General features: G+C 54.1%; 9 protein-coding genes across 9 annotated transcripts; 5 read left to right on the top strand and 4 right to left on the bottom strand.

The window, feature by feature from the left end:
* Window positions 1–52: 52 nt before the first annotated feature.
* EsH8_V_000985 (uncharacterized protein) lies at window positions 53–1,222 on the bottom strand (the record flags this gene model as incomplete). The annotated part of the gene is made up of 2 exons (XM_083273501.1): window positions 53–703; window positions 773–1,222. The coding sequence occupies 2 exons, from the start codon at window positions 1,220–1,222 to the stop codon at window positions 53–55; spliced, it is 1,101 nt and encodes a 366-aa protein (XP_083126216.1).
* A 2,145-nt stretch (window positions 1,223–3,367) lies between these two features.
* On the top strand, window positions 3,368–3,721 carry EsH8_V_000984 (uncharacterized protein; the record flags this gene model as incomplete). The annotated part of the gene is made up of 1 exon (XM_083273500.1): window positions 3,368–3,721. One exon carries the CDS (start codon window positions 3,368–3,370, stop codon window positions 3,719–3,721), a length of 354 nt encoding a protein of 117 aa, XP_083126215.1.
* A 2,008-nt stretch (window positions 3,722–5,729) lies between these two features.
* Window positions 5,730–7,177, top strand: EsH8_V_000983 (uncharacterized protein; the record flags this gene model as incomplete). Its single annotated transcript, XM_083273499.1, has 3 exons — window positions 5,730–6,206; window positions 6,333–6,793; window positions 6,853–7,177. 3 exons carry the CDS (start codon window positions 5,730–5,732, stop codon window positions 7,175–7,177), a joined length of 1,263 nt encoding a protein of 420 aa, XP_083126214.1.
* Window positions 7,178–7,894: 717 nt separating this feature from the next.
* EsH8_V_000982 (uncharacterized protein) lies at window positions 7,895–8,371 on the bottom strand (the record flags this gene model as incomplete). The annotated part of the gene is made up of 1 exon (XM_083273498.1): window positions 7,895–8,371. The coding sequence occupies one exon, from the start codon at window positions 8,369–8,371 to the stop codon at window positions 7,895–7,897; it is 477 nt and encodes a 158-aa protein (XP_083126213.1).
* Window positions 8,372–12,121: 3,750 nt separating this feature from the next.
* EsH8_V_000981 (uncharacterized protein) lies at window positions 12,122–13,462 on the top strand (the record flags this gene model as incomplete). The annotated part of the gene is made up of 1 exon (XM_083273497.1): window positions 12,122–13,462. One exon carries the CDS (start codon window positions 12,122–12,124, stop codon window positions 13,460–13,462), a length of 1,341 nt encoding a protein of 446 aa, XP_083126212.1.
* A 344-nt stretch (window positions 13,463–13,806) lies between these two features.
* On the bottom strand, window positions 13,807–15,870 carry EsH8_V_000980 (LysM peptidoglycan-binding domain-containing protein; the record flags this gene model as incomplete). Its single annotated transcript, XM_083273496.1, has 1 exon — window positions 13,807–15,870. The coding sequence occupies one exon, from the start codon at window positions 15,868–15,870 to the stop codon at window positions 13,807–13,809; it is 2,064 nt and encodes a 687-aa protein (XP_083126211.1).
* Window positions 15,871–16,527: 657 nt separating this feature from the next.
* On the top strand, window positions 16,528–17,778 carry EsH8_V_000979 (uncharacterized protein; the record flags this gene model as incomplete). Its single annotated transcript, XM_083273495.1, has 1 exon — window positions 16,528–17,778. The coding sequence occupies one exon, from the start codon at window positions 16,528–16,530 to the stop codon at window positions 17,776–17,778; it is 1,251 nt and encodes a 416-aa protein (XP_083126210.1).
* Window positions 17,779–17,976: 198 nt separating this feature from the next.
* On the bottom strand, window positions 17,977–19,566 carry EsH8_V_000978 (uncharacterized protein; the record flags this gene model as incomplete). The annotated part of the gene is made up of 1 exon (XM_083273494.1): window positions 17,977–19,566. The coding sequence occupies one exon, from the start codon at window positions 19,564–19,566 to the stop codon at window positions 17,977–17,979; it is 1,590 nt and encodes a 529-aa protein (XP_083126209.1).
* A 650-nt stretch (window positions 19,567–20,216) lies between these two features.
* EsH8_V_000977 (uncharacterized protein) lies at window positions 20,217–22,439 on the top strand (the record flags this gene model as incomplete). The annotated part of the gene is made up of 3 exons (XM_083273493.1): window positions 20,217–20,406; window positions 20,477–22,010; window positions 22,076–22,439. 3 exons carry the CDS (start codon window positions 20,217–20,219, stop codon window positions 22,437–22,439), a joined length of 2,088 nt encoding a protein of 695 aa, XP_083126208.1.
* Between the last annotated feature and the right edge of the window lie 505 nt (window positions 22,440–22,944).

Below are 22,944 nucleotides of genomic sequence, written 5' to 3'. Positions count from 1 at the left end.
AAACGAGGTCTGTTGTCTAGTTCCGGCGTCCATCCTACACTGTTGAATCATCCTAACTGGCTGCATAACTCTCGTTCAGATGGAGAATTGTCTTCTTGGTCTGATCTGAGCCTTTCCATCTGACGGAAGTAATACTCCTTGGTCTCTTCTCCGTTTGCACCTCGATATGGAAGTTTTCCTTGATGAATTCCAACGCAGACAACAACTCGGAACTCGGTTCCCAAGCCGTGACATTGGAAAAGCCCCATTTTTGAGCCTCGTCCAAAGCATGCAGTAACAGACTAGCTAGCGCTTCAGAGGAGCCCTGGCTTGTTGGGGGTATTCGGACCCTTGTTATCACCAGCTTGTCTAAACCGTGGTGCCAGTAAATCCAACTGTCAGCCGTTTCACAGATCGCACCATGAACTTGTGGAGTTTTGCCACGGGTCTTTATGTTGAGGACATCGCCCCATTCGTGCAAATAGGTGATCATGTCGGGCGTAGGGAGAACAGCGAGGTGCACTTCATCAACACCGACTGTAGCTTTCTCAAAGTTGGCCTTCAGGTCTGCTACGTCGCGGTTACACAGGTCCGGAATTTCCGCCTCGGATAGAAGGCGGGAACTAGGGAGACTTGTGTGGCCAGTCGCTTGGAATGCACCAGACAGGTGTGTAATATTAGACACTATCGAGGGGATCATCTCCCAGCCCATGCTGACATAAAACTACAGCAACGTTAGTGATCTGAACTTCGACAGGGTGGGCCCTACAGCTAGCTCAATGGTTGCACTTACATCTCCTACGCTGGTGTACAGCATGCTAGCAGCCGCGCCGCCTGGTCCATCCAGCCATTCTGCAACTCGTTTCATGAGCATTCTTGCAAGACCCAGTCGTCTGTACTGAGAATGCGTAGCCACCATGAGGACGCAGTAACCATCTTCCTCACGCATCGACTCGCTATCCCGAACAAGCAGAGGCCGGCGTATCGTGCCACACATTGCCATCACGGACGCAGGATCATCTGCCAGGGAAACACACCAGAACCTTAATCCCTGGTTGCGACCCAGCGGGTGCTTCCATAGAGCCTCGGTGTGTTCCGCGAGGAGGGAGGCCGGAATATGCGGCACGAAAGCGGCGACGGCCAGTTCGCAGCATGGAAACTGTTGAACTGTGCTTTGTTCCCCGATGATGACGTCTAACGGGCCATTTGGCCCAGTGATGGTGGCGGATACTGATTGAGCCATTTTCCGATGTCTCGATGCCGTTCCCTAACTCGATATGACGACTTAACAAGAGAAAAGTCTAAATAGCGTGATGTGAGATCTGTCGACGACAACAATGTGACGACCAGCGGCTGATCGTGGGACTATTAATCGGATGAGTGTATTCGGTACTACTAATGAGGTAAAAGGAGCAATGTGGCCACTGTCTTGGCCAGCTAAACAAATACACGTCATCTAAGCGAGGTCACATCGACAGGATCACTGGATGCCTGGAAGGATTCTACCCGATAGACGACCAATAGAGTTGAGAACAAGGGGATGACATAAGCATGATTTCGTCCAGTGAGAAACGGAAGAAAGTGGAGCAGTCTTCATCCAGGGTTATCTAGGTTGTCATCGTCAGTAACTCTGCGGTGCAAAAATTCTTGGTAACGAGGTTATTGCGATATCACCGCATTATCAGTGGGTATATGCCAGATGTAACCTGCCAGAATAAGTGATGAATACTTTTCAGTCAAAAAAACATTTAATACTAATTCACTTCAGAAATCTTCAGAATATCTCATGCAACGACTTTGGCGACTCACGATTGCACAACCATGCTTTAACGGCTGTTGGATTGCCTGGCTAGAATACGGGCAGGCTGTCAGCAGCAGCAGCAGCCGGCAGCGCAACACGGAGATCCAACCTCCGGGCTGCCAACAGCTATAGCTTCACCATTACCGCAGCTACCAACCTTTCTACTTTCTCCACAACAGAATACAACCAGTTTACCGCATTAATTTACCTCGATTTATCACCCGTACGGGTATCTGCGATGCCAACAACGGCATCTAGAGGGAAAGTGGTAAATCTTCATTGAACTTCAACCTTAATTCCAGCCTTCTCCAATAAGGTAGGACAAAATATTATATTCGGCTGTTCTTAGATCTGCCGATGTGGCGGCCACTATCGGCAGCAAATCCTTCTCCCCCAGGCGGCCGTCGATCCCCGACGGAGGCATTGGTCTCTACCACAGCAGCGTTGAATTACTCGCCGATATCGGCGGTATTGAAATTACCGTATCATTCTCCTATGTCTGTCTTTAACGAACTTGCATGCGAGATCGGTAGTAGTCGCTAGCACAGCCAGAGTCGTCTGCGATAAAGCGCAGAGTAATTCTAGTCTGCCTTACCGATCGACCACAAGGAATATCCAATATCGCCTCAACTTGAGTAACGGCTCTTTCCGCTCTAAGTGCAAGGCGGGGGTGGCTTGCTTAACAGGGAGACTGGATGACTCTGAAACCGATATACTTAGAGTCAAGGCCGGATTGGGCTTTTCCCATCCGAACAGGTCAAACCGGTGCAAACTGGCCGGGCGCTATGAACTGCAGACAGCCCGCGCCCCATAACCCAGCGCCTTACCCTATACGGATGCTATTACCGCAGTCACGGTACACTTCACGATCGTTCACAGACCCTGCGCGGTTGTCATATCAAAGACGCACTTTTATTGGGCATATGCCCCGATAAACGTGCGACTGAGCCCGGGTAGTTAAAACTCTATACTTGAACTTAAATCGAGAGCCGTGACGCTCTCGTGCGGAATACTATCTACGGAAAACAAACTTGACATTGTGATTACGCGCGATACTGTATTCAGGTTTCCAAGGCGAGGTTTTTGTAAAAGGCAGACTTGGCAGCGACAGTCTTGATCCGAAAGTGATCACAATAAATGAGGTCCTGTTGAAGCCTCTTAGATGAACGCAATTATGGTGTAAGTGAAACCCGCACTTGGCGTATGGCCTGCTGGAAGGCTCTGGTGCGAGCACTGCCGTGGTGGGGAGGAACGGAGGCTTGGCTTAATCTATCACGTCTCACAGACTGATGCGATAGGCTAGAGCTAAATATTGTACTTTCTGTCTCATGTAGCTTATACAGCTCTCAGCGCTAGGCGTCTTGCCAACGAAATGTTTGTATTATGAACAGAAAGAAGCAGGCGAAGGACGAATTCTTCGAATATAAAGACGAAGATTTCTTCGCCAATATTCAAATCTCATCACTCACTCCAACAGTTTCATTCTACATTCACTTCAATCAATACTTTCACTCTTTACATTCGCTACTGTAGCAACCCCAGCTTCCGATCAATCATACACCGCAACACCATCAAGCAAACATCACAATGCAGTTCTTCGCCACTATCACTCTCGCCATCAGCGCCATGGCCTCCCTCGTTCCCGCTGCCGGCATCCCCACCGATGCCAAGAGAGATGAGTCCACTCTAAACCGACTCAACTACAGAGAGGCACAGGAGGGGGCCGGCGACGTGAACACCTGGTTCCAAGACAGGTTCTGCGCCTCGGGCTTTGCATCGTGCGGTAGGGCTGGCACCGACGGCGGTCCTGGCAACCGCTGCGCGCTGCCGTGCGACAACATTGCCGGCGGCGTTGCCTTTGGCTTTTGCCAGTGCTCCAGGGGTTGGTTCCCTGATGAGTGCATTGATATTGGCCGCTACAACGGCCGCCACAAGTGCTAAGAGCTTCTAGAGAATTAGGTAAGTTACTCTTCTTTGTATGAGCGCCTCGCGACCAGTATTTGATAAGATATACAACTAACATTTGGATTCTAGGAGTTGGTATCCCACGTGAAACGATTGATTAAGTGCTTTGATATTTTACGAGGGCGGTCTACCGAACATAGTGTGGCAACAAGGCGTAAACTCTTAAGCTATACCTTGCACAGGCAATTAGAATATCTTTGTTTTCATGGAAACTTAGTTATGAGGTAGAGAATGCAAATACATGTTTCGGTACAATAGACTCGTGCAAGTAACTAATGAAGAGACACCAAGTTCCGACTTGCCTGTTTCTCCCCTATTGTACTGTACCCTAAAGTGGGTGTACCAAGGTTATTTAATTCGCAAGATCACTCAAGTCCAACTTTGGGTTCTAGATCACATCATCTCTATTAAGCTACAAGACTCTAGGGCGGAACAGCCTCACTTTGAGAGGCAGAGGTAATATAAAACATGCCCATGGTGGGCTTATACTGAGCCAACTAACACGGACTATAAGATTACGTCTCCATGGTGTCAGCATGACGCTACTCTGAGTACATTCGCGTTCAGGCATCTTTGGGACTGGCTAAGTAAGACATTTTGCTCGAGAGAGTGCAGCATTTCTTAATCCAGATGACTGGCTGGCTGATATGGGGGAAGCGTGAACGATTTGCAGAAGCCGTTAATTTGCGTATTGAAATTCGCACATGAGATGAGTCTCGGGATTGCTTACGCCCAAATGATATCGACAGACGCGTGGTGAACCGATTGCTAGGTAAAAGTTGTAGAATACCAACACTCCCGCAATGGCCCTTTGTGAGATACACCAACCAGGCCAACCTGACACTTCCATTCGTCGTTAGCCACCGAGCTCAACCACAGCGTTGGACGGAGAAAGAAATCAGGAGCTTACTGTAAACAAGTGACTGTACCTCGCACGCCGTTGTGCACCGATCAACAACTGGCATGCTAACTGGGCAGGCAGGTTATAAGAAAAGTGCGACGAACCACTGGGCGGCGCCCAACTCTAGCTTCAGCCATCAGGTGCAAGAAACTCGTCAGCAAAATAGACTTCTAGTAAAGCCTTCTGGATTTTATAGGCACCGAGCATATTTTCGTTCGAGCAGTGGTGAGTGTTGCAAAGAACTCTGTTGACCTGCTCCACGGACTGGGGCGAGCGGCCAGATGGCCCGTACTGCCAAGATGGTTGTACATAATGCAGGACCTTCACCACCAGTCCACTGATCCCACCAGTCCACTGGGATCTACGGACATGCTTGATCAAGGTGTTCAAGATGGAAGTTGGTGGTTCAATCTCCAACGAGTGCCCAGCAAAACAATTGTTCGATGCGAGAACTAACAAGCCTGACTTTCGAACAAAGCTCTTACTTCTTCCAGAAGGCACCTAATTACGAGCAAGCCACACATTCTGTCCGCGCCACATAGAACCACGAATGGACGAATCCTTAGAGCGAACTAGGCTAAAACAGGCGTTCGTACCCCCACTGTACTAGCGTCGCCCGACGGAATTTTGGGCCGAACTAAGCTTAAAAAGACGTTCGTAACAGCACAATATTAGCGTCGCCCGAATGTCATAGTTCTTGGCTGTCTTCGCTTCTGGAAGTGCCTCCGGTGATTGGTGTCCGCGTGTCTAGGCCAAGGGCTGTGCAGATCTGGGCATCATGGGTCGTGAGGATTAATGATGCTTAGAGTAACGAGATCTGTGGAAAATGCCAGATCCGTTGGGTTTCCCTCGATTTGGAGTAATTAGCTGGTCGTCACGATTATCCACAACTTAGATGGGATTCATAGAAGGCTGAGGTTCATTCGCGCAGCGCTGATCCGAATTCCGATGTATAAAAGACAATGTCGCAAACTCGTCAACTTGTGAGATAATAACTACAGTATCGCATTGCACGCTTCATTCTTCCTTCTCTGAACTATCTGTGTTAGCAAGCCCGCCGCTACGTTTCTGAATCTCTTCATCATGCGTCCATCGCTCTGGCCCTTTATGCTGTTGTCTGGCTCCTGCCTTGCCCAAGGTGACCTTGCTGCGCTTCTCGCCTCCCAGGATGACCTCAGTACTCTGCTTGAGCTTGTCAGTCTCGTCGATGGCCTTGCAGACACGCTCTCCTCGGCCTCCAACATCACTATCATGGCACCAACCAACCAGGCTTTTGCAAACGTGCCAAGAGACATCCCGGAGGGTGAAGCCATTGAACTTCGCAACAACACCATCGCAATTGGAGCTCTTCTTGCGAACCACGTCTTCAAGGGAGTATACCCATCAAATGTCATAACCGATGTTCCGACATTCGCCCAGACCTTGCTCGACGACTCATACATTACTGATCGCCAGCCGTTCTCCAATTTCACTGGTGGCGCCTACAATGGGCTCGTAAGGAACGGGGATGATGTGTGCATCCTGTCTGGAGAGCTGACCGTCTCTACCGTCACTGAAGCTGTCCGTATTTCCCTTCCTGTCACGAGAGGTTATATACACACAGTTGCGATACATGCGCGACAGTGGTTCCACTTATTGTCACATTACCCCTCTATATATCTTACGGTGCACTAACTCAACAAACAGGACATCACCCTCGGCAAGGGCATCACAATCCATAAGGTCGATACGGTCTTTTCATTTGGTGCTCCGTTCCAGCTCTTTACGTTCCGATCGGGTTACCTCGCCATGAACGCTGCGCTGGAGACCGCCCACCTAAACTTCGCGTTCGGCGAGACTGGGGCCGACGTTCAAGGTCTTAATATCTCCGACTACACCATATTTGTGCCCACTGACGCAGCCTTTGACTCAATCGGCTCCATTCTTGAGTCGGCAGACATTGAGACGCTCCAGGAAGTCCTTCGTTATCATATTATTCCCAACAATGTCATCTTCTCGCCGTCCTTGGGTAATGTTACAGTCCCATCCCTTCAAGGCACCAACCTGGTTTTCACAGTTTTACCGGACGGATCCGCCTGGGTGAACAACGCGAGAATCACATTTCCCAACACTATACTATATAACGGTATCGCCCACGTGATTGACAGGTTAGTCGATGGCACTCATTATAAACAGAATGTGCTGTTCTAACTCGCCCTTTTCTCAGTGTGTTGAGCCCAGGAGATTTTGATCGATCCTCTTTTAAGCCGTCTGCGCCAGCATCTGAGCGGCTCGCTTTCCCCAACGCGTCTTCTGTCTCGAGCCTACCTTTCTCCAGCATCTCTTTCGCAACGGATCTTATGAAATACACAACGACACCGCAGTTGCTTCAGACCGTTGCTGCCGTTGCAACCACCCCCGTTCCGGCCTATCCCACCAACACTACGTCCAGCCAGCCAGTTCCAGTTCCAACCGGGGCTGGTAGTGGACTATTTCCCGGCGGGGTTGCAGCCCTTTCCGTCGCGATCGGTATCGCTGCGTTCCTTGCCTAACTCTATGAGGGGGGGAATGAGTTTAACTGCCAGTTTTCTCACTTGCTGTTTGTGTGTGGTTTGGAGCGGGGGGAGGGGGGCGATGGCGGGTGTAAATGGAGATTTCTGTTTTCCTGCTGAGGCAAACCTACTTACATGTAAATAGCGTCTAGCCTTGACCTGTGGAGTAATGGTCTAGCCACACCATCATATCGCTCATTGAGCATGTATATAGGCTGTCTCAGTATGAAAGAAACGGATTTGGCTATTAAAACGCTCTTCTGCAAGTTTTAGTGTGCTTCTCCATAGATTCTAAATCAATTTGCAGACAACGCCCCCACCCCCCATTTTTTCCGTCGGTGCTTTGAATGCTCGGTTCGTCATGCTAGTCGAACAGGTTGGCTCACTTTTTGTGGAATTTAATTTCTATTTTATTTAGGCTCTGTAATGGCTGTTCGCAACTATACGATCTTCTCGACTTATTCCTCAGTCAGTCGTGTCCTACACATGAGCCATCGTAATTCCATTATAACGAAGTATCCCGGCCCATCCACACATGTTTCCAGAGGGGTGGTAGCGTTGTATAGCAGAGCTACGGGCTTTTTGCCAGTTGTCAGAAACCAACTCAATTCCACCACAGCGAAAACTGTGCTATTACCAGCCATATGCTTCCCAAATAGCTCGTAGTAACAGAGGCATCGTGGTCCTTCGCTTCTGTCGACTGCTATCTCGTCGCATCTATGGCCCGAGATCCTGCATCTGTGTTTCGCTTGGTGTCTTCGCTCTCGTGTATGTCGAGACAACGCGGCTTGGGTGCCATATGTTAAAGATGACGACGCAGATGAAGATGAGCAAAGAATCAAAGATGTAGATGTAGATCTCCTTGCTCATGAGCTCGCCGTCTTTTCCCATGGCGTATTCGGCAACCCTAAAAACCGACCTCACTAGAATCAAAGCCGAAACAGTGTAGAGGACGAGGATGTAGGACCGCCAGGGAATATCTGTGTGTCTGCTGACGGTCGTCGGCTCTCGGATGATGCGTCGATGAAATGCAATTGTAACGATGAAGAAGAAGCCGAAGAATATGATCTGGATGGCGAGACCAACAAGAATAACGTACTTGCCCAAGTCGTTCGTTTTCGCGGTCTTTGCTGAAGCGAGGATTCCGCCTCCTGTACCATGGGTCAGCAGGGCAGTCATGTCACAGTGTTGCATGCACCTTTAGGATATTTGAAGATGAACTAAGAAAAGAGAGAAAGATAGCTTACCAGCAAGTTGTGTGATAAAGGAAAGGACATCTCCGGCCACGAAGAGCTTGGTTAACCATCTAGGAGGCACCCATGATAGATGTCCAGCCTCAAGGAGTTGAATAATACGACCCAACACCATGTAGATGGATGCAGCCAACAGAGCCGGGGCCAGAAGAATGAAAAGGGTCTCGATAATATAAACCACAAGAGTCCAATCTGGTGTCTTGGAGGCATTCACTGTGCGTGCGACATAACCGATGGTTTCCACTGCGGACGACAACAAGTGATTAGCATCGGTCTGTCCACATGTGATGGTAAAAGAGCAGAAGTGAACTCACAAACACATCCGCACAAAAACGGAACGAAATACCACGTTTTTTTCCGGACCAACTGAAATAAGTGAACAGCGCTGGACAGGGCGAACAAAACCGCTGCAACCGCTGCGAGAGCAGTAGACGGGTCGTACTTGTAGAAGTCGTGCTTTTTTTCGTTATCCGACATTATCAAATAGGTGTGCGATAAGGTAAGTACTGAAAACAAAATTATGCGGGTTCGGATGGGCAAAAGAGCGGTCTCGATCGGTTTCACTGTTTGGTTGTAACGCAAGTAGATGAGTTTTCCAGAATCAGGAGAGGGCCATGGATTCTATATAGATACTTGAGATTGACTTGAGAGACACCCATTACCGTACAAATCCACGTTCGATAACAAGCGACCTACGATGGTTACTCGGGGAAATCCAGCGATGGAAGCGAGGCTTAGTCGCGCTAGTGTAGACTATGTGCGCTGCGCCGCTCAGAAGCCTCTGCCAAACATTGCAAATCAGGGTAGGTTGCTTTCCGTCTTGCCGGATCTTCCGTAGATTTGGGGTTAATATACTAAGAATCTTAGTATTAATAAGAAGATAACAGCGCGGCTTGGTGTCAAATGCTCATTTATCCACAATTAGGTCGTAATCTAACACCGGCCAACCGAAAACGATGTAGAGACTTTACATCTCACCCGAAAACGCGTAAAGAAAAATAGAGTACGAGTTAGCGTCGAGTCTAGGGCGCAGCTCGTATCTCGGCTTCGTTATCGTATCAGCCATACTCAGCCGCTTGCCCCCCTCGCCCCACACAAAAGTGCTGGTAGTTAAAAGGCCTAGATGCCCTATCAGTGAGGACGACGAAAGCTGTGCGCGTATTGTTGGAGTCCAAGAACCTTGAGCGACATGAACTCGTCAACATCCCGGGATGATTCCGTTATCGGGGAATCCCAAAGGCACCCTCTGGACCGATGATGGAATACGTCGGAGTTGGTGGCAGTGGATGCCGGCGAGGCTTTATGAGAAGCTCAGCTGCCACTACGTAGCTGCCAAAATCAACATGGGAGTATCCAAGTCCAGATATGACCTTTTTCAAAAGTACTAATACACAATCATTTGACGTACACGAAGGGACTGTTATTTTGCCAACATACCCGCGTTATTGATAGTTGTGTCGACTGGAATTTTATACTTTTCGGCGTCCCCTACCTGGCTGGCAAAGGTGATGTATTTTCGCAATTGCTGAAAATTATGAGGAACTTGTTGACTGTCGGCATTATCCGCCGGCCTGGAGGACATTGTGCCCCTGCACTGCTCTCTTCCCCCGCATTCAGGGTTTGGTCCACCCAGCGGACTCAAAAGTCCTTCGTTTACGACGGGAATAAGTACCCAACCCTTTCTCAAGGGGCCCATGAGAATTGATTTTCCCTGCTTTTGCCTACTGCCATCCGTATTAGGCCTAAAATTCAGCTGTCCCAATTGATTGATCGCAAGAAGGCATAGTGAAAATGCGTAGTGCATAATCTCATCCTAGATTTGTCACGGGCGGGAGCAATCTCAGCTTACTAACCACTGCTAGTGCCAAGACCACATCGAGTTATCCCTACGATGATCCGCGAAAAGGTTTTGTAACAAAGTTTCAGCAAGATGTGAACTTTGATATAGTAAAATCTTTGACGGGTTTTAAGAAGCTAGAATGTGAATGAAGACTATCAAGCAATCTCTCAGGTAGCATATTCCAACACTATCAAACCTTACGTAAGGTAGCGGGTGGCAAGGAAGGTATATGAAGAATGACGTGGAATTAAGGAGAAAGCCGAACTGAGAATAAAAAATGAATAAAGCGAAATCTGTCGAAAAAGAAGTATATACGACGATCCAGGAGCGTAATAGCGAGGTTCTTATTCGCAAAAGTGGCTGATTATTCTGCAAAAGGGTTGCGCTTGCAGAGGAACAAGTTCAGGCCAAGACGCTTAGTCATCCACAGCCACGCGCGCGCCACACCGCGCCACACCGTCCTCGGTGTAGTCATGACAGTATACTAAATCACCCACTGCTGCCCAAAATGTACTTGTTTCGTTGCAAATCCAGACTATTAATACTTCTGAGTCAACTTTTGAGTCATCTTTCTGGCATCAGTCACACTTTCAACGGACCTTTGTGCCATCTTTCTGCTCTTTTACCCAGTTTTGCTCCTTGACGTGAAGTTTTTTATCAAAGTTCCAGCGAAGCCGCGCAAGAACGAATCTCAAATCTAAGTAGGCCAGAATTGTCAAATCAGCTTATCCGCATTGATCGCTTAAAATCAGCGAGGCACTCACTTGCGTCTAAAATAGTTCCGGGCACCAATATGAAAGTGTCAGAATGTCTCCTTGTTATCAATTAGAAAAAGTCGCTTTCGCCTATAAAGGTTTCGGGGGGAATCTCGAAAGGCATTCTGAAATATTAGTATGGTACTGGGTGTGTTTATTCCGAGGAAGATTGCGAGTGTAACGCTGCTCCAGCCCTGTTCGCCAGTAAAATTCACAAAATAGAAGATGACACTTACCAACGGCTGATGAAGCCATTTGGCAGGGGTGAACGTTCTCCTTCGTAAGTTAATCCTTATGCTTCATGAATTCTGGAAGATTTTGAGCTCAAGAATGACGGTTTAATTCGTAGGGGTACCAGGATATGGCAGGAGGTCCGGCAGACGAGGTTATTTGTCAGTTTCCAGCGCAGACGGTGATGCTGCCGAATAAAAGCGTGGAAATCTAGGTAGCTGATAACGACTTACAACTTGGGCACCTTGTAAATTGATCGACTTTCTTCCTCAATCGCCGGCAGCGCTTACAATGGCCTTTTGAGGAACGGAAATGATGTGTGCATCCTGTCTGGAGAGTTGACCGTCCCTACCATCACTGAAGCTGTCTGTATTCCCCTTCCTATCACAAGAGGCTATATTAATACAGTTGCAACACATAAGTGACAGTGGTTCCATTCGACCGTCATATTACCTATTCATATTTAATACAGTTTGGTAATTCATAAACGGAATATCATCCTCAAGCAAAGAGTTAAAGTATTATTGTTCTGCATAACCCCTAATTCCAATATTTCAGCAGTGTGAAGACCTCCTTGCTAAAGAAAAGTTTTAAACAATAAAACACAAAATTGTATCCAGCACATAAATTCAATCATCATTAACAAACAGTTTTATCTAAAGATTCTGTCGTATCTGTGGCACGTGACTATGCGACCTACCTCTTACGGCTTATTTATGTCAGCAAAGCACTCCAATTGGAAACGCGTTTCCTACACAGTTCCTCACTTCATAATTGGATCTCAACAAGCAATGAGCCTTCATCCCACTGTGTACCCATCAAACAATCCGTCAAGTTTCAACTATCACTAGCAAGAAGTTTGAGGATGCGTCGCTTGGTAGACAAATTTCGAGGCCGAAAGCAACAGCGTAGCGACCAGGAAGTAGAATCCTCGGAGCGGCCACCACCACCTCTCCCTCTTCTTCCTGCCCAGCGAACGCGGCCGATCACGCCCACTGCGACTACCACTGCTACTACTGGCGACAGCCTTGTCGCCGCGCTTGGTACATTCGCCCGCCTATCGCCGGAGCTGCGCCGTCACGTTCTCGTGGCCGCTTTCGGAGAGCGCACGCTCCACCTGGACCTGCGACTCGCGCCGCGCGGGCAACGGGTGAACACGGGGGAGTTCTCCGAGGCCCCGTACGAGCACGGCCGCGGGGCGGCGCCCCTCAGCTGGTCTCGCATTGTCGTGCCGCGGGACGTCCCGGGTGAGACGACTGAGACTCTAAAATCTGCGAGTTTCTTGGCCAAGGCCAAGAAGAGTTGGGAGTGGGAGTGGCGCTGGTATGGTTGCGTGTGCCACCGTCTGCTCCCTCACGGGTCAGCCATGGAGCGCCGCTTCACAGCGCGCGGCGTTTCTCCGTATATGTGGCCGCACCGCGACGCCTGCCTCCGTGGCCAGGCCGTGATGTGTCAGCTGTGGCCGACAGGGCCCGCCACCGACGCCATGAAGGTAAAAAACAGGGGCACGTGTGATTGTGCGGTCGGCGCATTGGGCTGGCTGCGCGCGTGCCGGCAGGCCTACGTCGAGGGCGCCGAAGTGCTGTACGCGACCAACACGTTTATTCTCGAGAGCCGGGAACTGCTGGACGCTCTGTCTAGCCCCGACATCGGTCCACGCCTGCTCCTCCCGCAGCGTCTGGCCATGATAGGGTCGCTCGAGTTGCGGTGGGAGGTCCTGCTCTTCGGAGACGTGTCCCTGCCACCGCTTTCGCGCGACAGCGACAAGGACAGGATGCGGCTGGTCCCGAACTTGGCCAGCCTACTGGTTGCCTTCCCGAACCTGCGCTCCCTCGTCATCTCCTTCTCGGGACAGCTCTACAACGACCCGCTCGTGCGTCCGGCCAGTCGCCTGCCAGAAATCGACCGCTTGCTGCTGCGGCCGTTCGCCGCCGCCTTGGCGCCCCTCGCGCCGCAGCTGGAAAAACAGGTGGTGGTCGAGCTACCGTCAAACGTGTTTCGTGACCTCAAAGGGCTCGGCCTCGAGGAAGAGCGGCGAGGAGACGAATGGGGCGACGGCAAGGGCAGTTGGCTGCGGTATGCCATTGGCGACTCGGATTACTACTACATCAAGGAAGGCGAGGAAAGTGACCTGCATTGGGACCACGAGGGCAACGCGCGGCGCTCGTCCAGCTACGGGAACCATGTGGATATGGCCTTTACGTGATGCAAGACAAGCAATGGAGAAAGAAGAAGTAAAGAGACAAGACGATCTCTAGGAGCTCTCCCTCTCTCTCTCTCTCTCTCTTTATCATCTTTGAAAATCGCAATTTTATGGTTTGCCTAATTACAACTAATAACAATATCTCATTACGTGGGGTTAAAACCACTACACCCCGACACACACGTACACGTCCGGCCAAAGCCCAGCGCACTCACCCCCGTTGTTCACGGCGGGATTCCAGAGGTAGAAGTCGCTGTCATGGGTGGTGTGGTTAGCCAGATATCCGATTTTAGGACATTGCGCTTTCTCGCCCAGAGAGAGGGAGAGTCGCCAGGACGAGGAGAGACTTACCTAAGAGCGATGCCGTGGTCGTTGGCAATGGCCCAGCACCCGTCGCCGGACTTCACAAAGTAGAACTCCTTGCACCCACTCACCATGCCGCTCTGAATTGGCGTGGGCGTCGCGCCGGCCCCGCTGCTTGTAGTGGTGCTGGACACGACGGTCGACGATGTCGTGGTGCTGCTTGTAGTGGTGCCGGGCACGGCGGCCGACGACGACGAGCCCGTGCCGGCCACCCGCCCGACGCAGACGTAAAAGTCGGACTTGAGGCCGTCGCACGCGTCGCCGACAGCCGGGTTCCAGGCCTTGAAGTCGGCCAGGGTGATGCTGCTCTGGGAGGCGATGGAGGTGCACGTGTCGGCGCTCGAGACGAGCCAGAAGCTGGCGCAGTCGGACGCGATGCCCTCCTGGGTCGGGAGGTTCTCGGCCGGGGGCGCGGTCGGCTGCGAGATGGGCGTGGTACGCGTCGTCGGGGTGCCCGGGACGCCGACGCAATAGTACGTGTCCATCACGATGCCGGAGCATCCGCTCCCCACGGACGGGTTCCAGCCAATAAAGTCGGCTTCGGAGAAGGTGCCGAAGATCTGGGTGATCAAGGCGCACGTGTCGGCGCCCGTGGCAAGGTACCAGGCGGCGCAGTTGGACGTGGTGCCCGTGGGGACGGGCGACGGCTTGGCTGTGACGGTCGGCGGCATGGGCAGCTCGTCGGCGGCAAAGGCCACACCACAGTACCAGTATCCCACCCAGAGGCCGTCGCAGTTGCCGCTGAGAAAGGGGTGCCAGGCCAGGAACTGTTGCTCTGTCACCATGGGGTACTCCTTGACGACGCTGGTGCACCTGTCGCCGTCGCGGGCCTGAAAGTACGCCACGCAGTTGTCCGGCAGCGGGCCGTGCGTCGGCGTCGGCACCGCAAAGTCGGGCGGGTCCGTCGGTATGGGCTCGGGCGTCCAGGTGAAGTAGGGCGGCAGCTCAACCGTTGCGTTGCCCGTCTCGTACGGCAGCGAGATTTGCGTCTGCGGCCGGATGCCCACGCACACCCAGTAGTACACGTACAGGCCCGAGCAGTCCTGGCCGACAGCCGGGTTCCAGGCGTAAAAGTCGTCGGTCGACATCCAGGTGGAGTAGAGACCTATGATGTTGCTGCACGTCTGGCCGCCTTCGACAAAGTGCCAGTTGTTGCAGTAGCTTGGCTGGCCGGCCTGTGTCTTGCTCGGCGGCCAGGCATCGCTGGAAGATGGCCGGGTGATGGTCTGGTTGGTGACGGGATAGCGGGTTGAGTATGGTGTGGTCGCGGTGATGACGGTAATAGAGGATGAGCTGGACGTGCTACTCAAGCTGGTAGTAGAGGTCACCAGGGGCCCCAGACCGACACAATACGCCTGGCCGAGCCAGAAATTGGTCACACAGTCGTCGGACACAGCCGGGTTCCAGGCAATGAACTGGGCGTGGGTGATGCCGAACTTGGCCTCGACGGTGCCGCAGTTATCGCCGTCCACGATGAGATACCATCTGTTGCAGTTGGACGGGGACCCGGTGAACGTAGGCCCTGGCGGGGTCGTCGCGCCGGGCAATGAAGTGCTGGCAGAACTTGACGTCGTTGTTGTTGTCGTCGTTGTAGACGCAGCGGTGCCTAAACCGACACAGTACGCCTGGCCGAGCCAGAAGTTGGTCAAGCAGTCGTTTGACACGGCCGGGTTCCATGCGATGAACTGGGTGTGGGTGATGCCAAACTTGGCCTCAACGGTGCCGCAGTTGTCGCCATCGGCAATCACGTACCACTTGTTGCAGGTGGATGGTGAGCCGGTGAAGGTAGGCCCCGGTGGTGTCGACGCCGTCTGCGCTTGGACAAGTCCTGCGGCTGCCACAACAAGGAAAAGAGTTTTGAGGCCCATCATCATTATCACGACGAGCCGATGGCGATCGATGTGATGCTCTCTCGACTGGAGTTTCCACCGCGAGGCCGAGAGAACTAGAGGAAGGTCGAGGTCCAAGAACGAGGCGGGCAACAGCCGAGGCGCGAGTCTACCAACCAAGATGATCTGACCGCCGCGACTTGGTTCAATGAAAGACATGCATGATATGCGGATATTGCCCACCACGCGTCCAACACGCGGACAGTCCAGGCTCCCACGCTTCCCGAAGTCGGCCCTTCTCAAGTTGCCCTTAAGAGCTTCAATAAAAGACCATCTGACCAATTGTGATATGCCGAAGGATCATGCAACGCTACGGGGTACGCAGAAATGCAAGCTACGATAATCTTACTCTAATCCTACATCTTGGCAAATTTCCTTATTGGGAAGCTGTTGGTCGGTCCAGGCGCACCCAATATTAGTGTTCGTCCCTGGAATCCCATAATCCGGGTGCCGAACATGCCATCCCATCAATAATATGCGCCGAATGTCGCCACTCACTACATCGGGCACGGCAATCTGACAAGATCCTTCATGTCTGATTACTGGGCCGTCGGACCGTGCCAAGCAAGCCACAATGCAAGGCACAAGGAGATGTGTGCAGGGGATGTTGAAAGTACCGATACCTGCCCTGCGCACCCATGTGAAAGCTTCGGGAAAGCTTGTTAGCCGGGGCAAGGTAAGTAAACCCTCGCCCGTCTTTGCCGCCGTGACTTCTGCGTCTCCGCATCTCGCAGGCCGTCGTCCAAGGCTCTCTGTCGGTTGATTTGACTCCCAATTCATAGCATCATCACCATCATCGCCATCAATCAATCACTCATGTTGGCGAAGGTTGTTGTTGTTCTCGCCGCCTCCACCTGGTCGGTGCTGGGCGGCAGCCGGGCTTGGGAGGCGCCTCTCAGCCACCAAGTGCAGCTGGACCGGCGCCGGTTCGAGGCCATCCCCGTCGACGAGGCCGGGTATGCTGTCCGCCGCACGGCCAACAACGGCACCGCCAGCAACAACAAGAAGCGTTGGGTCGGCCTCCGACCGGGCGCGGGAGACAAGCCTAGCTACCTCTGGCCCGACAAGACCATCAGCTACTGCTTCGACACGACCGACAGCCGCGACAAGCTCGAGGAGCCGCTCGAGCTCGCCTTCAACATGTGGGCGGCGGCGTTCGAGGACGGCACGGGGGGCCTGAACCGGCTGGTCTACAAGTACTCGATGGTGGCGGAGCCCGGCACCGCGTGCACGGGAAACTCGCAGCGCGACAAGATCTTGGTGGTCTCGCACAACGACCTGGGCGTGCACGCCACGTCGGTCGGCCGACCGCCGCTGGACGCTCGACGACCTGACTTCAAGGGCCCGGAGATGAAGCTCTCGACGCGCGACGACGTAGGCCAGCTCAACATCGTGGCAAACTTCGCGCACGAGGTGGGCCACGCCTGGGGCCTCTACCACGAGCATCAGAACCCGCTCTTCTGGCGGTACCCGTACGGCACCTCGTCGGACAACATCTTGGAGGGCACCGTGTTCGGCGACTACTGGGACTGCACGGCGCTCAAGGACTACTGGATCGTGCGCGGCAAGATCACCCAGGAGAAGGGCACCGGCGAAGAAGCGCAGCAGATCATGCGCGACGTGTGCCAGAAACAGAGCGCCGCCAGCAACTGGAGCTTCTCGGCCGCCGACTGGCTGCCCATCAAGGCCAACTACAGGTACTCGTCCGGCGTCCCGAACTTCGGTGCCGACTACACCCACGTGGACTGGGACTCCATCATGCTGTACCCCTCAGGCGCGGGCGGTGTTGGCTCCGCCCGCCCGCCGACGAACCCGTCCGAGGACCCGGAGGTGTACGACGGGCGCACCCCAGTGCTGCGTCGCAACGACGGCGCAAAGATCCACACCAACGCCATCCCGTCCAAGCGCGATGTCGAGGGCATCAAGGCCCTGTACGAGAACGCTATACCCGGCACCGAGGCCGAGGCGTACGTGTTGCCAAACGACAAGAAGAGCAGCCGCTTCACCGACTTTATCAAGGACTTTTCGTTCAAGAAGAACAAGGAGTGCGCCAACCCGGGTAGTTAGTCGTTTATTCTTTGTGTTCTTTTCTTGTTTAAACCCTTGGTATAGTTAATACCTATGTACTTATGTTATGTATTTTCACACACACATGACGGCTGCAACGTCGCGCTTGTTGACATTTCATTCTTGTTTGCATTCTCCACATAGCAGTAATCGATTGCAATATAAATAAAGTAATTACATAACGAACAAACTCCCAATCTACAATTCATCCTCTTCGCCCGTCGTGTAGGTGGCGAAGTCGGCCGTAAAATATGTGTCATTGTAGACCTGCGCCTTTGGCCGGCCCATGTTGGCACCCAGCTCGCCAATGAGCGTGCCGTCGTCCAGGTCGATGGCCCACACCATGGTCCCCCCGAGGCAGCGCCGGTTGGCAAAGTCCTGCTTCATCTTGAGCGTGGTCTGGTCGTCCCAGGAGACCCACTGGTCCGAGTCCCAGGTGACGATCTGGACGGCGGCCGCCTCGTCCAGGGTCATGCGGGCGTCGTCGCGGTCGAGGATCTTGACGATCTCGGCCGCCGAGAGCACGCCCGCGGTGCCGGTGCACTCGCCGCCCTTGGCGCCGTCGGTGAACTCGCAGCCGGCCGTCATGCAAGACGGGTCCTTCATGGTGAAGCTGCGGCCGTAGAAGCCGAGCCCCATGTTGACCCGCTCCGGGTTGATGTTGTTGCGCCACAGCAGCTCGAGCCCCAGGTCGATCTCAGTCAGGTTGGTGTGGGCGAAGGCGTACGGGCCCATCGACCGCACCGTGCTGTCCCAGGTGCCGTGGATGTCGTACGTCATGACGTTGAAGAAGTCGACGTGCGGCTCCAGGTTGACGATGTCGAATCCGCGTAGGTACCAGTACGAGGCCGGCAGGGTGAGGCTGACGCCGAACCGCTTGCCCGAGCGGTTCAGGTGGGCGCGCAGCCGCTGCAGCATGTGGGAGAAGTTCTTGAAGTCGGCCTCGACGCCGCCGCGGTCCTCCGCCACGGGGTACTCCCAGTCGAGGTCGACGCCGTCAAAGTTGTGCTGCAGCATGAACGTCACGAGCGAGTCGAAGAAGGCGTCCTGGTTGGCCTCGCTGCCGGCCATGTCGGAGAAGGCGGTGCGGAACGGGCCCGGGTCGTTCATGGCCCAGCCGCCGATGGCGATCCAGACCTCGAGGCCCGACTGGCGGCCCTTGAGGGCCGTCACCTCGTCGTAGTGCGACGCCGTCTCGGCGTCCATGGGCGCCACGTGGAAGCTGTCCGGGTCGATGAGGGCGAACGAGTAGAAGATGTGCGTGTAGTAGCCGAGCGGGATGTCCTCGGGCGGCATGGTGCCGCACGGCCGCTGGCCGTTCCACCCCTCGTAGTAGCCGATAGTCCTCGCGTCCGAGCTGCGGCCGGAGCACTCGGGCTTGGACACGACCCTGCCGTTGCAGAAGTCGGCCGTGGTGCCGCAGAAGCCAAAGTCGCTGCAGCACACCTCGAGCGGGCACGTCGACGCGTTGCTCCACTGGATGCCCCAGCCCGGGTCGCACTCGCTCTTCCACGAGCACTGCGAGTAGCAGACGTCGGCGCCGCAGAAGTCGGGCCCGGCGCCGCATACGCCCGCGCCCGTGTCGTCGAGCTTGCAGCACCCGAGCTCGCACGGCTTGGTGCGCGAGCACGTATAGTCATTGTCCGCGGCTGTGGTCACCAGGTCCGTCTGCTTGGCCTGGATCGCGAAGTCCGAATCAGCGGCGAGCGCCGGTGCAGGTTGAGCCAGCAGCAGTGGTAGCAGCAGCAGCAGCCGCGTGCACATAGTCCACGGCGTTGTCGAAAGCATGATGGCGTAGAATGCTGGATCCAGTCAGAACAATAAGACACAAAGACAAGCAGAACAGGCAGACAGCACTGAGGCTTCAGAATTCGGTTCTGGTGTGAACGAGAGACAACAACGAGCACTTGCAGCAAGCAGCGTTCGAATTTGTGGCGGGATGCATCTTCCCCCACTACTATGTCGCGAGAGAGGACCGTGAACCATTCCGAGTCTGTATAACACCGCCCATATCAGGACAAGTACCGGTACCTGCTTAACTTACGAGTCCATAGGGCTGCAGTATTGGCGGCGTGGATGCCAAGAGCTGCGGGGTGAGATTGTGGTTGCATTCTTAATTTCCTGTGCCGCAAAATCGATAAGCAGGGCAAGGTTAATGATCTGACTGCATACAACATTGGTAAAGTAACACCGAGGCTAGGGATCTTGGCATCGCATCGCGAGATCACCGCGTACTCTGCTTTTATGTCTCCCATACGGGCGCTCCCGGCTGGTGGGGGGAGGGGAGCGGGCGAAAGGGTCTCGGTGGAAACATACCCAGCGAGCGATCAACTCGCAAGAGACCAGAGCTTCTCTATTGACGGGCTTAACCATCACCGGTCCGTCTCAAATCGTTCCTCTCCATCAACGGCCTCCCCACATCAATACCTACAGGCAAGATGGGCTCAGGGGGAACTGGCGCTCGTTGCGTCGCTGCTCTCGGGCTTGCGTCTGCTGCGTTTGCGCTCTCTGCCTCGGAAGATGTGTCGATCAATACGGCACGGCTGCTTACTACCAGGGCCGAGGACGACCCAACCGACTTTTCGTGGGTCGAGAACTGGGCCGCGATAGGAGACAGCTTCACAGCCGGTGAGTTTGGTGATGGTGGTGTTGGTGGTGCAGACACTAAAGACGGCTAACCAACGCGTACCCTTGGCAGGCATTGGCTCAGGACACCAGCTGGGGAACAGCTTGACGCTGGACGATGCGTGGAAGTGCTCGAGATATGATTACTCGTGGACCAAGATCGTGGATCACGCGCTCGGGTCCAGCGTCAAGAACTTCCAGTTCGCGGCCTGCAGCGGCGACAGGACGGACGGCATCTACGAACAGGTGGACGAGCTCCGCAACAGCCTGGATGTGGTCATGATGACGGCTGGCGGAAACGACCTGTGCCTAGGGGCCATGATCAAGACGTGTGTCATCATGCCCTGGGACGGCGAGGATGCTTGCCAGGCCATTATCGACAAGGCGCAGGAGAACATCGAGACCATCCTCAAGGACAACATCCGGCAGGTCTTGCAGAAGCTCAACGGCAAGATCAGAAAGGACGGCGCCCTCATATACTCGGGGTACGCGCCCTTCTTCAACACCGAAAACGAGGACTGCGCCGACCCGGCGAAGCAGAACTGGGCCCTCAAGGCCTGGCGGTGGTGGCAGTTCTGGAACTGGCTCAACACCTCCCTGAAGCTCACCATTGAGCGGCGGAAAAAGTTCAACACGCTCGTCGAGGGCATCAACAAGGCCATCTCCGAGGTGGTCGAGGAGTTCGACAAGGACAGCGCCATCGGCTACCGCGCGACCTTCTCCGACTGGAGCAGCTGGCCCGGCATCGTGGACGGCCAGTTCTGCTCCCCGAGCTCGACCGGCTGGTACCCGGACCCCGAGCAGCCGGATCTGCTCTTCATCAAATTCAACACGGCCGTCAGCGGAACGCCGCCCCACGACGAAACCAAGCGACGGGACCTCGGCAACGGCAGCAGCAGCGGCGTCGCTGTTGACGTCGATACCGACAGTTCGGAGCAGGATGCGGGCGCCGACGAGATGAGGCGGCGCCTTGAGGAGTACCAAGAGCAGATACGGGGCCGTCTTACGCGCAAGCACATCTACGACTCCCTCCTCTGGAAGTCGGCCAACCCGCGCGCCGAGGCGCTACACAAGCTGGACCCGCGGGAGCCCTCAGCGCCGGGCTGCCCGGGCGACAGCCTTCCCGGGGTGCCGCTGGGGCTGGGACTGCCCGACTCCTTCCTGAGCATCTTCCACCCCAACAAGCAGGGCCACGAGGCCATGGCCGCCTACGCGCTGCAGAACCTGGTGTACGTGCGCGCGCAGATCCTCGGCGTCGACGATGGCCTCTGCGCGCAGACGCGCGACGACTTCACGTGCTGGCAGAAGGAGGGCCGCAAGGCCTTTGTCGACTTTGCCCGGGTCGACGAGAACTACAAGGACTTCTGCAACGACGTCAAGCCGACCGACAACACCATCAACTGGAAGTGGGAGAAGAAGTACCACGAGGGCACCCCCGACGAGCACACCATTGTGCTGCAGCTTCAAGACGGCGCCTCCAGCTTCGACAAGGACCAGTGCCTCGAGACCTTTGACCGCATCATCAACAGCTGCGACGGCAACGACGATAAGAACCCGCTCAACTTCAAGTACGGCGGCCGCTGGGCCCGCGGAAACTATGATTACCAGTGAGTCCAGGCGATGAGCTTTTGGTCCCCAAACTCGAAGTCTCCACCTTCTAACCACCAAACAGGATCAACCCCAAGAAGAACCGCAATATGATCACCAAGAGGGACGGCACGTGCCGGGGTTGGTGGAAGCTGGTCCTGACGTCGTACCGAATCTACGGGCGGGGGTGGGCCTCGTACGACCACGGGCAGAAGACGCTGCTCAAGGCCATGCGCGACTGCGGCTCCGCCGTCACCGGCTGGAAGTTCGACTACTGCGACGACGGCTGCGGCGCCGACGGCGTCGACGACTACGAGTGGGTCGCCGAGTTCAACCTGCCCGTCTACGGAGGCGTCGCGTGCATGAAGAACAACTGGGTCCCGCGCCGGTCGAGCGCCGAGTGGTATAGCGAAGGCAGCACGGATCTCGGCTGCATCGGCGCGGCTTGATTGGAGGTGAGAGAAGTGATCGTTTTTCTCTGTTTTATGTAATTAAATATTTATCTCGGTTGGGGCTTGTACACAGGCAGTATTGTAATGTTTTCTTTGAATATTCAAAAGGGTCTCTCATATTACGACCGAGGCCTGAATTAGGTAAAAGACCTCGTGATGCTGGTGTTCCATCGGCTTGGAACCGCAGGTTCACAACTTTGAGCGACGAGTCTGTGCCTTGAGCCATATGTCCTCCAGGCCGACGTCCTCGCAACGCGCGGCGTAGAACCACGCATCCAGGCTGAGTATCGGCACCTTGACGCGCCACGGTAATTCTCGCCGTTCGATAGAGTAACGTCTTCAGCGAAGAGCTCCCAGTCGTCATCGTGTGCCCAAAGCCAAAAGATATCGTGAGCTGGGCTAGTGTGTTCCAAAGGTCCTCCGGGATGCATTCGTTGTCATGCACGATTAAAATGTAACGTAAGATTCCTGGCGGGGATAGCGTTTTCCTAAACAATTTGAA

Source organism: Colletotrichum jinshuiense, chromosome 5 (genome assembly GCF_051148585.1).
Source record: "Colletotrichum jinshuiense chromosome 5, complete sequence".
Classification (NCBI taxonomy): domain Eukaryota; kingdom Fungi; phylum Ascomycota; class Sordariomycetes; order Glomerellales; family Glomerellaceae; genus Colletotrichum; species Colletotrichum jinshuiense.
Note: the sequence above shows the minus strand (reverse complement) of the source record. Positions and strands in the feature narration are given on the sequence as shown.